The sequence below is a fragment of the Lentinula edodes genome, assembly GCF_021015755.1.
Source record: "Lentinula edodes strain Le(Bin) 0899 ss11 chromosome Unknown C8R40scaffold_54, whole genome shotgun sequence".
NCBI lineage: Eukaryota > Fungi > Basidiomycota > Agaricomycetes > Agaricales > Omphalotaceae > Lentinula > Lentinula edodes.
Window position 1 is genome coordinate 284,650 of NW_025764360.1, and position 14,090 is coordinate 298,739.

General features: G+C 47.6%; 5 protein-coding genes across 5 annotated transcripts; 1 reads left to right on the forward strand and 4 right to left on the reverse strand.

The window, feature by feature from the left end:
- Positions 1 to 257: 257 nt before the first annotated feature.
- Positions 258 to 1,884, forward strand: C8R40DRAFT_1163561 (Clavaminate synthase-like protein; the record flags this gene model as incomplete). The annotated part of the gene is made up of 11 exons (XM_046230382.1): positions 258 to 321; positions 386 to 528; positions 581 to 706; positions 758 to 800; positions 870 to 981; positions 1,028 to 1,107; positions 1,175 to 1,252; positions 1,314 to 1,417; positions 1,478 to 1,542; positions 1,599 to 1,716; positions 1,744 to 1,884. The coding sequence occupies 11 exons, from the start codon at positions 258 to 260 to the stop codon at positions 1,882 to 1,884; spliced, it is 1,074 nt and encodes a 357-aa protein (XP_046080636.1).
- Positions 1,885 to 1,991: 107 nt separating this feature from the next.
- On the reverse strand, positions 1,992 to 2,736 carry C8R40DRAFT_1176683 (uncharacterized protein; the record flags this gene model as incomplete). Its single annotated transcript, XM_046232554.1, has 4 exons — positions 1,992 to 2,135; positions 2,183 to 2,262; positions 2,323 to 2,436; positions 2,493 to 2,736. The coding sequence occupies 4 exons, from the start codon at positions 2,734 to 2,736 to the stop codon at positions 1,992 to 1,994; spliced, it is 582 nt and encodes a 193-aa protein (XP_046080637.1).
- A 259-nt stretch (positions 2,737 to 2,995) lies between these two features.
- C8R40DRAFT_1130741 (uncharacterized protein) lies at positions 2,996 to 8,781 on the reverse strand. Its single transcript, XM_046229183.1, has 11 exons — positions 7,787 to 8,781; positions 7,504 to 7,727; positions 7,387 to 7,434; positions 5,901 to 7,273; positions 5,725 to 5,840; positions 5,216 to 5,670; positions 5,004 to 5,131; positions 4,069 to 4,946; positions 3,526 to 4,010; positions 3,326 to 3,457; positions 2,996 to 3,268 (listed from the first exon to the last, which is right to left on the reverse strand). The coding sequence occupies exons 1-11, from the start codon at positions 8,724 to 8,726 to the stop codon at positions 3,170 to 3,172; spliced, it is 4,878 nt and encodes a 1,625-aa protein (XP_046080638.1). The 5' UTR covers positions 8,727 to 8,781; the 3' UTR covers positions 2,996 to 3,169.
- A 1,956-nt stretch (positions 8,782 to 10,737) lies between these two features.
- Positions 10,738 to 12,341, reverse strand: C8R40DRAFT_1059284 (Clavaminate synthase-like protein; the record flags this gene model as incomplete). Its single annotated transcript, XM_046225253.1, has 10 exons — positions 10,738 to 11,023; positions 11,074 to 11,138; positions 11,192 to 11,295; positions 11,356 to 11,433; positions 11,502 to 11,581; positions 11,631 to 11,742; positions 11,799 to 11,841; positions 11,894 to 12,019; positions 12,079 to 12,224; positions 12,278 to 12,341. The coding sequence occupies 10 exons, from the start codon at positions 12,339 to 12,341 to the stop codon at positions 10,738 to 10,740; spliced, it is 1,104 nt and encodes a 367-aa protein (XP_046080639.1).
- A 183-nt stretch (positions 12,342 to 12,524) lies between these two features.
- Positions 12,525 to 13,845, reverse strand: C8R40DRAFT_741030 (uncharacterized protein). Its single transcript, XM_046236065.1, has one exon. It carries the CDS (start codon positions 13,645 to 13,647, stop codon positions 12,889 to 12,891), a length of 759 nt encoding a protein of 252 aa, XP_046080640.1. The 5' UTR covers positions 13,648 to 13,845; the 3' UTR covers positions 12,525 to 12,888.
- Positions 13,846 to 14,090: the final 245 nt, after the last annotated feature.

Here is a 14,090-nt window from a genome sequence, read left to right on the forward strand (position 1 = left end):
TTCAACCTCATAACGAAAGACGTCCATGTTACGGCCTTATCTACTAACGAGTTCTACTGTAAACCATAAAAGTTCACCAAAGAAGTACCATGACCATTATCATGCCTCTCTAGTTCCCCAAGAACTGAACGCAACTGTGTCATGGGAATCAAGATATGGTGTCATTCTATGGATAACTTGCACCAGACTCACATAAATAGCATTCAGCGAGCTACTCTTAGCCTTGCGTTCTTCTCAGAGTAAACAGCTGCTCAATCATGCCCGCCCCTACAGTCCCACAAATTCTTCATTACGAACCGGCCCCAGAAACTACTCAGACTCGTACGTTTATGAAATTGCAAGTTCCTTCACAATGCTTAGGCTTAGGATGGACATAATGTTGCAGTCGATTATGCTGATTTAGCTATCATCGACCTCAGTAAGGCTGACACGGTAGAGGGACGTGCGCAACTAGCAGTGCAAGTACGAGACGCAATGTCCAATCAAGGATTCTTCTACATAGTAGGACATGGTTATTCTCCGGAACAAGTCAGTATCGCAGCTGAATTCTCAATTAATTCTCGTTCATGGCGTAATCTAGATGAAACGAATGTTCGATATCGCAGATGTTCCCTTCTCCCAGGTTAGCGATGAAGAGAAGCAGAAGTACGTTGCGCCAACCAAGCAGACTGGCTCTTACCAAGGGTACAAGCTCCGTCAATACTGGGTGCGGTGTCTCTAGTCTGAGACCATTACTGTGGTTTACTTTGAGATTCAGCACATCGACGGTGGCGTGCGCGACCAAGTCGAAAATTATAATAGTGAGTCCCTATTCCAATCACCGTTTTAGTTCGATGTAATTTCCCGATACTACATATCGCATTGGACAGTCAATCGCGACGTCAATAAGCGCACTCACCCAGAAGCCCTCCGGCCTCTGCTTCCTGAAATAACCCAATTCGCACGTCATTCGCACCAGAACGTTCTGAATCCGGTTTTGAGGTAGATTGTGCATATTTCTATCAGGGCATCCTTTCATTCTTGATAGGCTCATGGCTCTTGGACTGGAACTTCCTGAGGATACCCTTGTAAATTTACATGGATGGGACACACGATCGGAGACTTACGGTGAGTTGCATGGTGGAGTTGCATCGGTGATACCTGACAAACCCTGCTCTTCTTCGCTCGCTTCTAGTTCGATTCATGAAATACTATCCCCGAAGCGCCGAGGATGAAGAGAAAACCAAGAACGTCTGGCTGAAAGGGCATACTGGTTAGTCATTCTTGCTTGCGAACAGTCTTCTCCGTATCTCTTACGCCCCACTTATGTACAGATTTTGGTACCATTAGTATTTTGTACAGTCAGCCTGTTGCTGCTTTGCAGATCCTAGCGCGTGATGGTACCTGGAAGTGGATTAAGCATATTGAAAATGCAATTGTAAGTCAGAGTTGGCGTCGTATGATCTTTTGAAAAGTTAACTTAGTACTGTGTGCATAGGTAGTCAATGCTGGAGATGCGATGGAATTCCTTTCTGGTGGATTTTATCGCGCTACAATCCACAGGTAGTCTGCAACTTTATTTACTCAGTATCGTGCTTTCAAACTCATAAGTATCACAGAGTTGTCCAACCACCTCCAGACCAACGTCAATACACGCGATTAGGAATCTTCTACTTTTGTACAGCCGACGATGATGTCAGGCTCGCACCTCTTGCTACAAGTCCGCTGTTGCAACGTGTAGGTTTTCGACGGTGGTTCGAAAAGGACGAGGACGCACCTCTCATGGTGGAATGGCGGAAGGCTCGCACTTCAGCTTATGGACAGACTACACTGGCGAAGTCCACCGACGAAGACCGCGTTGAGGAAGAAGTGATTAACGGTGTTGTTGTAAAACACTACAACTGATAGGAAGCTCTGTTTACTGGTTATTATGTACTACTTTCTCCCTAAGATAATTGAACATCCGTCTGATGAGGACGTTGTCCAGAGGAAGCCGAATTCAAACAACTCTGCTATGTTCGCCCTTTTCTTTCGATTTCTGAATGCTGCAACAGAATTTTGTGTAAATGTGCAGAAAGACCTTCCGTGAGTTGCGTTACACCATCGGAAGTGCAAAGACGATATGCGGGCATAGCCTGATATGTGTCGGCTTTAATCTATGCGGGGTTGAGTTCGAGTACAAGATATCAGTGAATATGCCCACCTTTCCATCCTCAACTAGTACTGAGGCAATAATGTCATCTGGGTCACCGATCCGACCCAAGGCTGGTATGTTACGATCGTCTAAACATGATAAGTTTCTCAGCAAGTGGAGCACCAAAATTTGACTAGTGAAATACACACCGTGTATATGCATCCATCCTTGTTGTATTTGCAACGCTCCATTTCGCTGGATCTCATCTACATTTGCTTGTAGTCCACTTTTGACTGCTTCATGAAGTAGGTGTCGGAATTTTACTAAAGTAGACCCGCGGATTCAGTGCATCTACTAAGGAAGAAAGAGAGACACGCACTATTTTCCTTGAAATCATTCAGTCCTGCGTCCTGCTCCGTTTGACTTTCCGTCGAAGCAGGTAACCAACCGATGATAGTGGCCGAGTTCGGGACAGGAGGAGCGGAAGGCAAGAAAGATAGGGCATAAACGGGAACGTCGGGTGATAGAGGTGTTGGAGGCTCTAGTAAGTGATAGAACAGGTCGGGTCGGGTATGATCAACGAAGGAGCCCGATGGTAAGTCATGTCCCGGCGTTGATTCCATGGCAGAATTGGGGAAGGATACATGGCAAGAAGTATGCAAGGAACTATATTTAACAACAGGTATTCTGTTTATTCTGCCACGATATGGGCGTCGAGCTGGATTCCCAAAACCGGTCTGGCTCAATGGCCTTGAGAGAATCACCGCCGTTCTGGAGGAGGGACGAGTTTGAAGGACATATTGTCGATTTGCGACCCCGAAAAGAGTGCTTGTGGTTAAAACTTTGGACCAAGCCTGCATCACGACGCGTGACGTAAGGATTAAAATTTTTGATTCATGCCAAACCCGTAAATCGCATACTGGAAACAGTATAACTAACATAACGATACAAAACAGTAGTAATAGCGGAGCTGAGAGGACACAACAAGGTAGGGGAAAAAAGGAAAAATGAGAGAGATAGTAGTGATTATAAGCAAGAAAGGGTATCGAGAAAATGTTATTTGCCAACGCGGTCATCTACACGTTGACGATGCTGCCGATTCTTTAGATGCACTTCGAAATTCGACAAAGTCTCCCCTGGACCTGGTTTGTACAACTATACAAGGCCGAGTGGTGAACTTATTGCGAAGACTCCAGAAAGTTGGTAACTCACTTTTCCAGGGCAGTCTACACACTTGATACGCCATTCTGAACCTTCACCGACTTTCCGCCACACAACATCAAATTTATCATTAGGATATTTTGTTTGGGTACTATGCATGGTAGTGGTGAGCCACGAAGGGGGCTGGTAAGTGACGAATTACTTAGTTAGATCCTGTTAGACCCTCACTCAAAGGTATCAAGTCAACATACCCAGGATTTAGCTGGCGATGTAGGAGGACTTTGCGCGGTTGTCCGGGGAGGGGAAGACGTCAACGAATCGATTTTCGCAGAATCTTTCCTCGACTCCTCCATATCTGCCGGCTTCGAGGTTCTTGAAGGAGAAGGGCTCTTACGAGGAGATGCGGTTACTCCGTTCGTTAATTTGACCCTTTGAGAAAGAGGTGGCTCGGAAGCGCTAGAACTTGAAGAGATCGGAGACATCACTCTGTCCACTTCCCGGGCTGCGCGGCCAGAAGCAGGAGGAGACTGTCTGGAGGGAGCCTCTGAGCTTTCTTTCTTCCGATCGCGTGCAGGCGTCGGCGGTGCGGATGAATCGTCTGCAGGAGTCGATACGGAACTATCTTGGGCACGCAGCGTTGCCGCCGGTCCTTTCTTCTTCGACATATTGTTGTGGTATTCCGCATCCGTATTATATGTACATGGACGTGGCCGTCTATGTCTATGCCAGAACCTGCCTGGAAGAAAATGTCAACCAATCATCATCACAAGTCGGACATAATCATCTAGTCTTACCACAATCCCCGCATTGCGATTTATTGCCCAGTGGACCTTTCCGGCGTCCTACTGCGATGCTTTCTGGGCATCCACAATTAGAGCAGTGCCAGACGCCATCGATGTAATTAGCATGCTGGCCTTCTGCATACTCTTTTTCCTTTGCTTCCCGCTCACTATCTTTTGGTTTTCTAGTTGAAAGCGGCCTTAAGAATCTTCTGTCAGGTGTATTGATGGAGGGAGGAGGATCATTCTCCAGCGGTGCAGGAAGACTTGATATATCAGCCGCTGTCGAAGGCGTGGGAGCGGTGACCTTGGCGCGAGGGCGGAAAACTGAAGGAGGAATCTGCGGTGCTTTGAATAGACCTTTGACTTTCTTCTCCTTGACGACCGCGGTTGCAGCGGGTTGAGGGACTGCGGGAAGTGACAAAGGGGTAAGCGGAGTTCCATTTTCCGATGCGACCATATTGGCTATGGTAAGTGAGGCAGCAGCAGCAGCAGCTCTACGAGACACAGGAGCATTTGCGGCAGCGGCGAGCGCGAGCGTGGCGGCATCGAGTTCGGGGAAACCAATAGCAGGCGTGCGATGAGTCCTGATGGGTTCTCGATCAGGCAGATTAACACCTCTCCGTCCTCTCGTGTTCCGCTTTCGTCGTCTGTTGACATCTTTATCACGCTCCTTCTCATTTCTCTCGATCTCTCCATCGCTGAGGTAATTGAGTAGGGGTGTGAAAAATTGAACTTGATCCATGGCGCGGGCGCCTTCAGCAAGGCTAGGCAGGAATGCTGAACGCAACTCTTCATCTTGAATGTAAGACCCGTCCGATGGACGCCCAACGAGAAATAACGACTTGTGATATGTTTGGACTTGTTCCCTGATAGAATGAGCAATGGCCGAACTATACATCGACGTATACGTCAGTTTTTGGGTTTGCATAATTTCCAGATCAACGCACCGGAATTCACCACTCAGTCCAAGGTCTCTCGTGTATATTTCAGCAAACTGTTCTGGTGACGCCCTGACATTGTCGATGTCCCATTCAAACTGATCGTCCAACTTCATTGATCCAACAATGATGTCAAGCTGAAGGTAAAACAGACGAGTCAGCATCGCCGCAGTGTTGTAAGCATATAAAAGGACCGGCGCGTGAATTAGTTGCCCACCCACCTTGATCACAATTCTCATGTCCTCAGTCATCTTGGCTTCGTCAAATTCGAATTCCTCCACGGCCATCGATTTCTCGTCCGGAAGCGAATCAGGGTCAGCCGCGTCTTCAATATCAGCGTCTTCTGCAGGTTCTTCTTTGACACCAGGAACCTTTCGCTTTCGTTTGGCTTTCAAATCGTGTCCGGCCTTGACAAAGCCATATTCAGTTCTCAGTCGTTTGCGCCAGTTTTCCCAAAAAGTGGCATCTTCTTCGTTTAGGACACCTTTTTCGACTGCTGCGGGGTCATTGTCATCGCCAAGATACTCGCCACCTTCCCCGTCATACAGAGCTGAATGAGCCTTGTAGTCGCTAAGCTGCTCTTGGATATTTTTGACGATTGTAGAGTGATAAGAAGGCGCAAGTTGGTAATCCTCCACAACGGACTGCGCAAAAATTTCCGGTGTAGCAAGTGGATCTGATGCAATATTTACTTTAGGACCAAATGGGAGGAACAATCGCAAAGACGTACCGTTCAAGTTCCATACGAAGGTGTCTCGATATTTGTGGTGGTCGACATCAAACTCAAGGCGAATAGGCACTAGCTGTTCAGGCCGATTTGCTTCTTCGATACTCAAACGACGAGGCCTAGAAAACAGAGTTTGGGTCACTGTCTATAACACCAGATGACACAATTAAAAGATTCACAATCGGAAACCCTCCCTCTTTATACCCTTCTTGCTCCTTCCGTGACTTTCCCTTCTACTTTTGCCGGGATACTTGATATCGAAACCCTCTCTTCTTTGTCTGAATCTGGCACCGGGATTTACACTATATGACCCTTTCTCCCACCATTTGATGCTCGCATTGCCTAAAACGCCTCCCTTCCCACCTAAACCTCCAAACTCACCAGCATCTAGCAACGCCAGAAAATCCCGAGGAAGTGCTCTTGGGTCTCCTTTCAACTCCAATTCCATCTTCTCCCTCATGGCTTTGTACATTTCCTCGTAGGTGGAATCAACTTTTTGCCATCGCTTAATGTCCTCGATTTCATCTGAAGTAAGCAGAGGGATAGTTTTATCCGAACCAGCAACGGGAACGATTTTGACTTCCGTAACGAGCGGATTCAGGTTAACATTTGCGGGGAGAGGTGGAAGCTTCGGGACCACTTTCACAGGTCCATTCAGATTGTTACTAGACACTAGTCCCGCGGCAGCCTGAGAAGTGGCGGTAGTCCCAGATATTTCCGTCGGGATATTGACCGACGAATTGGGAGGTATGGATCCGGTAGGCCTCGATATGCTGAAAGGGTTTGATTCATCCTTGTGCGAAGAATTGTTCAAAGGAAGAAGGGAGTCCGAAGGAGTGAGCAGAGGAGGACCACTACTCGAGGTGCTTTCACGCTGCGGTCTCGGACCACCAGAAGCAGGCGGGGAGAAGCCCGAAGCTGTTCCAGGTCTAGTCATCTCCATCCCAATATTCATATTGTTGAATGAAGCTTTGCCACTAATACCATTTTGCATAGCTGATCCCGGGCGTTCCATTGCTTCGGGCGAGGTTCCGCTTGGCGGACCCACTTTCGGAGACTCTAACCCCGACGCTTTTCTCTTCAGTGGATTCGGTGTCCCACGGCCACCGGCATTTATACCCATGCCGGGCTGAGCTGACATTGGAGAACCACGCCGTGCTAAAGCCGCGCCATTCATACTGGGTGAGCCAGGAGCAGCGGAAGGGGGCCGATTAGGAGGAGGACTGACTTGGTGTAAATGCTGAGGATGCGGGTATGGCGTCGAAGGTAGCGACGATGATGAACCAGGTAGCTGATGCTGGAGGAGACCATGTCCCATTTGCGGTGTTCCTGGGGTTTGAGGATGCTTCGGGGTGCTGGGTGGCATGGGATAACCATTGACAATAGGACCGTCGTTCCCAATGCGCCCTCCGTTAGAGGAAACGCTCATCGCCCTACTAGGAGGACGCATTCCACCGCTGCCCGGACCTGGTGATCCTGGAGCGCCGCTTGGACCAGTGGTACCGCCGCCAACAGACGGTAAATTAGATGAGTTGCGAGGCATGTTCAAATTCTGCGAGAGGCATCGAAAATGAGTGTCGAGTTACACAAATCGTAGCACACAAATAGACTTAAAGTAGCACGGATGCGCACAGAAAAGTATCAAAAATCAGGAATGCTACTTACCATTCCCGGATGATTCATGCCCATGCTCATACCCATTGGGTTCGTATTCTAAGCGGGAAGAGCTGTGCATCAATATGTGTGCGAGGAAAGAAATTCGAAAAGGTGGAATAAACGTACCATGTTCATGCCGTTCATGTTTCCTGTGCGCATCCCCATGGCGGTACCGGGACGTGACAATCCTGACGCCATATTCATGTTGTTCATGTTATTGCCCAAGCTCATTCCCGACATGTTACCCATTCCATTCATGTTTCCCATACTATTAACACCATTCATGCCGTTGTTCATGTTCATCCCAGCCATGTTGTTCATGCCCATGTTCGACGGCGCAGTAGATAAGCCTGCAACAAGATAGAAATATCGTATGAGTGAAGTTCGCGCAAGAAATAGCGCGACTGACCCATTCCAGAGGCAGACCTATTGCTCATTGCGGTTGAAGGTCTTGGCGGAGGCGGCATCATATTACCCATCCCTCCACCCATCCCAATCATGTCACCAGGAAACCCAGCGAGACCAGTAGAGCTCCCTGGTCTCCCGAGCGATTCCATGCCCGGAGTACCTGATCCACCATGAATTGCGGATGGCCTTTGTTGCTCACCAAACACACGGCCCTGATCTCGCGGCTGGAGCCCATCACGATCATAGTAGCCCGTACCTGATGAAGGTGGATTGCTCTGCCCATGCATACCATGGGGGCCAGAAGAAGATGGTGAGGAAGGATTTTGTTGAGGATGACCATTCGCATTCGAGTTGTTCCTGAAAGCGAGAGCTGCCTTCTGTGCTACCATGGCTTTCTCCTGCGGTGACATCGCTTGGAATCTCTGGGGGGAGATGCCCATCGCATGAAGCATTTGTGGAGGTATGTTTGGGCCTAAACCGGAGCTCGAAGAGAGATTCGGGTTGGAGGAATGTGACATGGGATTGTGCGGTGTGTTGGATGGAGAGGAATGAGAATTCATAGAATTAGGTGGTTGCTGAATACCAAGATGGTTTTGCGAGCCCATCATACCTAGGTTACCCATAGGACCACTTCTCTGAGTCGCTTCACCTCCCATCATACCCATTCCCATGGACGACGAAGCAGGAGAAGAAGACATGCCGGTGGGATTTATCGGCCCATAATTGTTGCTCATACCCATATTGTTCATACCGCCCATACCATTCATGTTGTTCATCCCAAAACCACCACCTCCCAAGCCCATGCTAGAGCCGCCACTATGCTGCTGTTGCTGCTGCATGTGAGATTGTTGTAAAGCGGACATCTGGTCGCGGTCACGTTGATGCTGTGATTGCAGAAGCTGCGTCGGGTTGAGGCCTCCCATTCCGCTCATGGGATTCATCGAGTTGAGTCCAGGGTTAACGCCGCCTCCGACACCTATTCCACTACTTCCAGCACCGAGACCCATAAGCTGTGAAGGATTGATTCCTCCGCCAGCTCTCGATGAGCCCGTATTTCCACTCATATTCCCCATGCCCATGTTCATGCCCATTCCACCAGCTCCCATCGAATTCATTCCCATGTTCATAGCATTCATTCCACCCATGCCTCCCATAGCACCGTTACCCAAAGCACCATTCATGCCCAAGCCGCCTCCTCCCATGGGAAGTCCACCGCCCATGTTGTTCATGCCCATACCGGACATGGTCATATTATTCATGTTGTTGTTCATCGTGAGTTTAGAGTGTAGAAATCATTCGAGCGGATGATAGATGTTTGGGGGTACTCTGAAAACTGAATAAGCATCTCATCAGTATGGTACGTTTACAGCTGATATGAAGCACGGCATTATACATACCAAGAAGACTGATATAAGATAGTCAAAACCAATTCAACAAATTATAGAACGCTCACTTACCAAGTGCTCGAAGATAGTGTTCAAACTGACGACGACGAAACGCGTTAGAAGGGAACTTGGACTGAAAGTTTATCGAAACAAGTCTATAGCGGATGGATTAGCATTTTATCGAAATATAAAGAATTATAGGGGACAAAATAAAGCCAGATGGTGGTCAAGAGCAAGAAGGATGAAGGGAGTGTCTATAACGGTATCGCTAGCAGCTATGCAATCCAACATTCCACGGGATACGGACGGAGTATCGGAGGAAACGGGAATTCGGGACTCGGGAAAGGGGAAAAAACGCTCTTCGCACCTATCCGCAAAGAAAAACACCAGAGCCTGGCAGTAACAGGTTACAAAGGCAGTAAACAAGGGTTGTGACATAGTGTCACATTGTTCGCTGACAACAAGTCACGAAGCACAGCCTTGCTATTTTTCGCCTGAATTCTCCTCAACCTGAGAGGAAGGGAAATGTACACTCTGCGGGGAAGCTTTTTAACATTGGTGGTGACGTTTCGGGGAAGCACTCAGCTTTGCCTGCTACATATCGATGCCAGTCGTTATCATTTCTTCCAGATCCGATTCAGATCTCAAATATGATCACGGCTCTGCTAAGTATACTTAATTTTATCCAGGTTCATCCTCCATAATTGCCGAGCTGTACCGCCTTCTAGCTGTCGTATTGGTCAATATTCAAGATCATTCAAGCAGGTCTGAGGCCTGTCAGAGGTTGAACATTGGTGGCAAACGGGGTATGTACTTGACAAAAAAAAGAGCAATTGGCGGGAAGGTCCTCGAAGGTCTCCGCTTCCTTTTCATCAGATTACGTCGACTCCTCCGCGGTTGACCAATCTGCACAAGTATACCGCGCCATACGAGAGAAAAACTTCCCAGGGCATTCAGGATTTCATACAAGGATTGAGGCAATAAGTCTCGACCCGCGTTCGTTGTCCAACAGATTCTCATCCATGTTTTACCGTAAGGTCAGAATTATCACCGCATGTCATCTTTGCCTACTCGCATGCCACATGCAACTAACATCAACCCAACCGTAGTACTTTTGACTGCCACCGTTTTGGCGCGGTCCGTCGCACCAAGTGCCAATGTTGAATCTCTGTCAACGGTTCCTTATTATAAGATTGAACGTGGCTTTCAAGAAAACGACATACAACAGATTAGAGACGTTATGGAGCGTACGGGCGCAGATAGGCTTAAATAGGCACAGATACCCGCCTTTGTTCCATTAGGCCGTTACTGAACATGGGGACATTTGCTATTTGGGAAAACGAACGGGCTTCCGTTTTAGATATCTGGCGCGACTCGAGGCCTAATACTGTGTAGCCCCTGGTGCATTTGATTTTCGAATCTCACAAATTCCGGTCGCAATGCTGACATACGTGTGAATGGAAAAACCTTGAAAGGAGTGACAGGAGCGCCAGACCGATGCACTTCTTTCAAGAAAACGTACAAGTACATTGAGATAGCTATGATTTCAGCCGCAGTGGCTTGTAGGTTAACTGTAATGCTTCACGACCACACCTTGAATGACCTCTTGCTCGATATCCGTTTCCTCCGATGATTTCGATAAGATACTTTGCCCATAAGCCGCGGTGCGGGCCTTCCGCCATTCGGCCATCACTGGCGCATCCTCGTCTTTCTCAAAGCGGCGCTTTATGCCTAGACGTTGCAATACCGGACTCGCAGCGAGAGGAGCGAGCTTTACATCGTCGTCAGCCATGCAGAAATAGAAAATGCCCAAACGTGTGTATTGACGCTGATCGGGCGGTGGCTGTACCACTCTGTGTAGTATTATTACTGTGACATTAACAAGAACGAGAACTTGACTGACCTATGAATTGTAGCACGATATAACCCCCCTGAAAGAAAATCCATCGCATCCCCTGAATTCACGACCTGGAAACATAAGATTTGAACCCAATGAGATATTTGTAAGAAGTTATACAGACAATAGCGTTGTCAATGTGTTTAACCCATTTCCATGTACCATCACGAGCTAAGATCTGCAAAGCAGAAACTGGCTGACTGTAAAGAAGCGTAATGGTACCGATATCTGATAGTTGGGATCAGCGTTGTAACTGTGACGAATAACATGGAGTTAGTGTTAACTGACCATTATGGCCCTTCAGCCAAACATTCTTGGTTTTCTGTTCATCTTCTGCACTTCGGGGAAAATACTTCATGTATCGAACTACCAGGAATTGAAGCCGAGAGACGAATGAAGATGTCTATCGACCAGTAAAGGCAAAGCAATCGTACGGTATGTTTCTGAGTCACCATCCCACCTGTGCATATCGAGGAGAGTCTCTTCAGGAAGTTCTAATCCAAGAGCCATTAGCCTGTCTTGAAGTTAGCTTCGTTATGAGGTTGAATTAGACCGAATGAAACCTCAAGATGGGACCCAGTACGTTGATATGCGAATGACGTGCAAATTGATCAATCTCGGGAAGCAAAGGTCGAAGAGCTTCCGGATGAGCTCGACTACTGACATCGCGATGGACTGAACAACAACAGATAAAATTGTTCGTGGTATGTATGAGTTATCGTTTGACTCACTATTGTAAGTTTCGACCTGATCAAGAACGCCGTTGTCGATGTGCTAGCGAAAAGTCAAGTTCGGAACCAAGAGAAAGAACTTTACCGGGGGTTACCCAATATTGACGTAGCTTATACCCTTGGAAAGAGCCTGCTTGCTTCGTCGACGCCAGATATTTTTCCTTCTCATCATGGCTAACTCGTGAGAACGGGACATCTGCGATGTCAAACATGCGTTTCATCTGATCACGAATAGAAGGTGAATGAGGATGCGGATTGTAGCAACAGTTACACCACCAACCTGTTCACTGGAATAACCATGGCCAATCACATAGAAAAATCCCTGACTGGACATGGCTTCTCGTACTTGTAATGCCAGTTTTCCACGTTCTTCAGCGGTAGTCGCGAAGTTGCGGAGGTCGATGATAGCCAAATCAGCATAATCGACTGAATACATATGAGAAATGAGAAAGAAATGAGAAAGGAATGAATGGTCATACGAGCTTCCCTGGTTACTGGGGCGGGCTGGTACAGAGGAATAAGGGGGGCTGTGGGGATAGGCATGTTTGTTGTTCTTCCAGCTTGAAATGAGAGGAAGCTTATTAGCCTGAGCTTCGTAAACAAAACACATTTCCCATGTCAAAAGAGAGACTATTAATGTTGTACATTCTGGAATCTCATGACTCGTAACAAACATTGAGTACTTGAGTTTTGATCAGTCTGCTGATACAAGTACAAGCCCAAGTTGCTCACTAGCGATCCGGTAATAATTCCCCCACGTTCGAAGTTGTTCACTAAGTTCGGATTATTGAGACTGACCGTCATGTATGTTCCTACTCATACAGGCACTCGCGACTATAGAAAATGGATACAGAGATTGTCAGTGAAATGAAACGTCGCCTGAGCGATGATGGAATGTGTGTAACTTGGAGAAATCGCTATACTTATACATAAACGCGTATACGAGCAGAAAATGTTCAGAAGTGTCAAACTTGATTTTCTGTTATTCTCAATGCTTCCTTTATCCTTCTCCCCATTTTCCAATGTCACCATAGGACCAACAATGTCTATCACGCGATCCTCAGTCCCTGGTTCCTATCGTACATCTTGATTATGAGAGCCCCAATCCCCAGATCGGCACCTCGTTGCTTCTCCCCAAAGCCCAATCTGAATTCTCTAAAGTCTCCAATCTTCCAATCTGTTCACTGACCTCCTTCATTTTTGCTTTTTGGCTTTCTGAAGCTGTCACATTTCCCCATCCCTGTAGCCCAATTAGTTTCCCTTGTAATCGGACCTTGCGATCGTATATATCCATCTGGCGATCGGTTTTCGGAAGAGGGAGTTGACTGAGACGGGGTTGAATACGAGGGAAGACCCAGCCTGGGGCAAGCTGAGGAAGAGTGGATGTAGATTCAGGCTGAGAAGTCGAAGTACTAAATTGGGAGTCTGAAGCTACAGGAGCAGAAGGGGTGTCTGAAATGGACGCCGGGAATTTGAGATCAGAATCGAAGGTCAGGTCCAATGCTGAATAGCTAAGAGTTTGCGGAGCAGGAGGGGGTGAAGTTTGAGATGGCGCTGAAGTAGTGGCACCCACAGCTCGAGGAATAGGAACGGCTGTATAGAAAACAGATGGCGAGTCCGAGTACACCGAGTGTACAGATTGTTCCGAGTACATTGAATTAAGATGCGACAATGAGGATGATTCTTCCTGTTCAGCTATTTGAACAGTCCCCGTTTCGATTACATTTCTGTAGTCCTCCTCCGGAACGTATTCACGATACCCATCTCCATCTCCACTTCCATCTCTTTCAGTAGACGAAGGTGACGAAGTCATTCTGTTGAACACCAATGGTGAAATTTGACGAGTCATGAGTTGACGTTTGAATGCGTCGGTGCGTTTACGCCGCCGGGATCGTGTGTAGGCCACTAGGAGGGCCAGACATAGACCGACGAATGCTAGAATACCAAGTATTATGCCAACGATTATGCCAGTTTTCAGAGAATTTGAAGTAGCTGCTGTTGGGGCCAGTGTAGCGGTGGATGTGGGTGAATCATTCGTACTTCCTGCGGTTCCAGAAACACTAACAATCGTGGGCGACCTGTACAGATGAGTCAAGACAATTGCAATACAAAGATACCGACGTACTCAGTGACCGAAACTACGGTCAAACTCTCGCTCGAATCTGAGGCAAGAGCACTATTCATCCAAAAGCTTCAGCAAGAGTAGAGATTCAGGAGCTATATCCCACACACCCTTTCCCATCCGAGCCCTCTGTGGAAGATGATAGGTGATTGCTGAGATGTATATATAAT

Bases quoted from the DNA above. Each gene is read 5' to 3' on its own strand.
- C8R40DRAFT_1130741 (XM_046229183.1), bottom strand. From the start codon at position 8,726: ATGAATCCCATGAGCGGAATGGGAGGCCTCAACCCGACGCAGCTTCTG. The intron at 5,132-5,215 runs GTGGGTGGGCAA...TTTTACCTTCAG, and splicing joins ACATGAGAATTGTGATCAAG to CTTGACATCATTGTTGGATC. The intron at 3,269-3,325 runs GTGAGTTACCAA...GGCCTTGTATAG, and splicing joins GTGTAGACTGCCCTGGAAAA to TTGTACAAACCAGGTCCAGG.
- C8R40DRAFT_741030 (XM_046236065.1), bottom strand. From the start codon at position 13,647: ATGACTCGTCAAATTTCACCATTGGTGTTCAACAGAATGACTTCGTCA.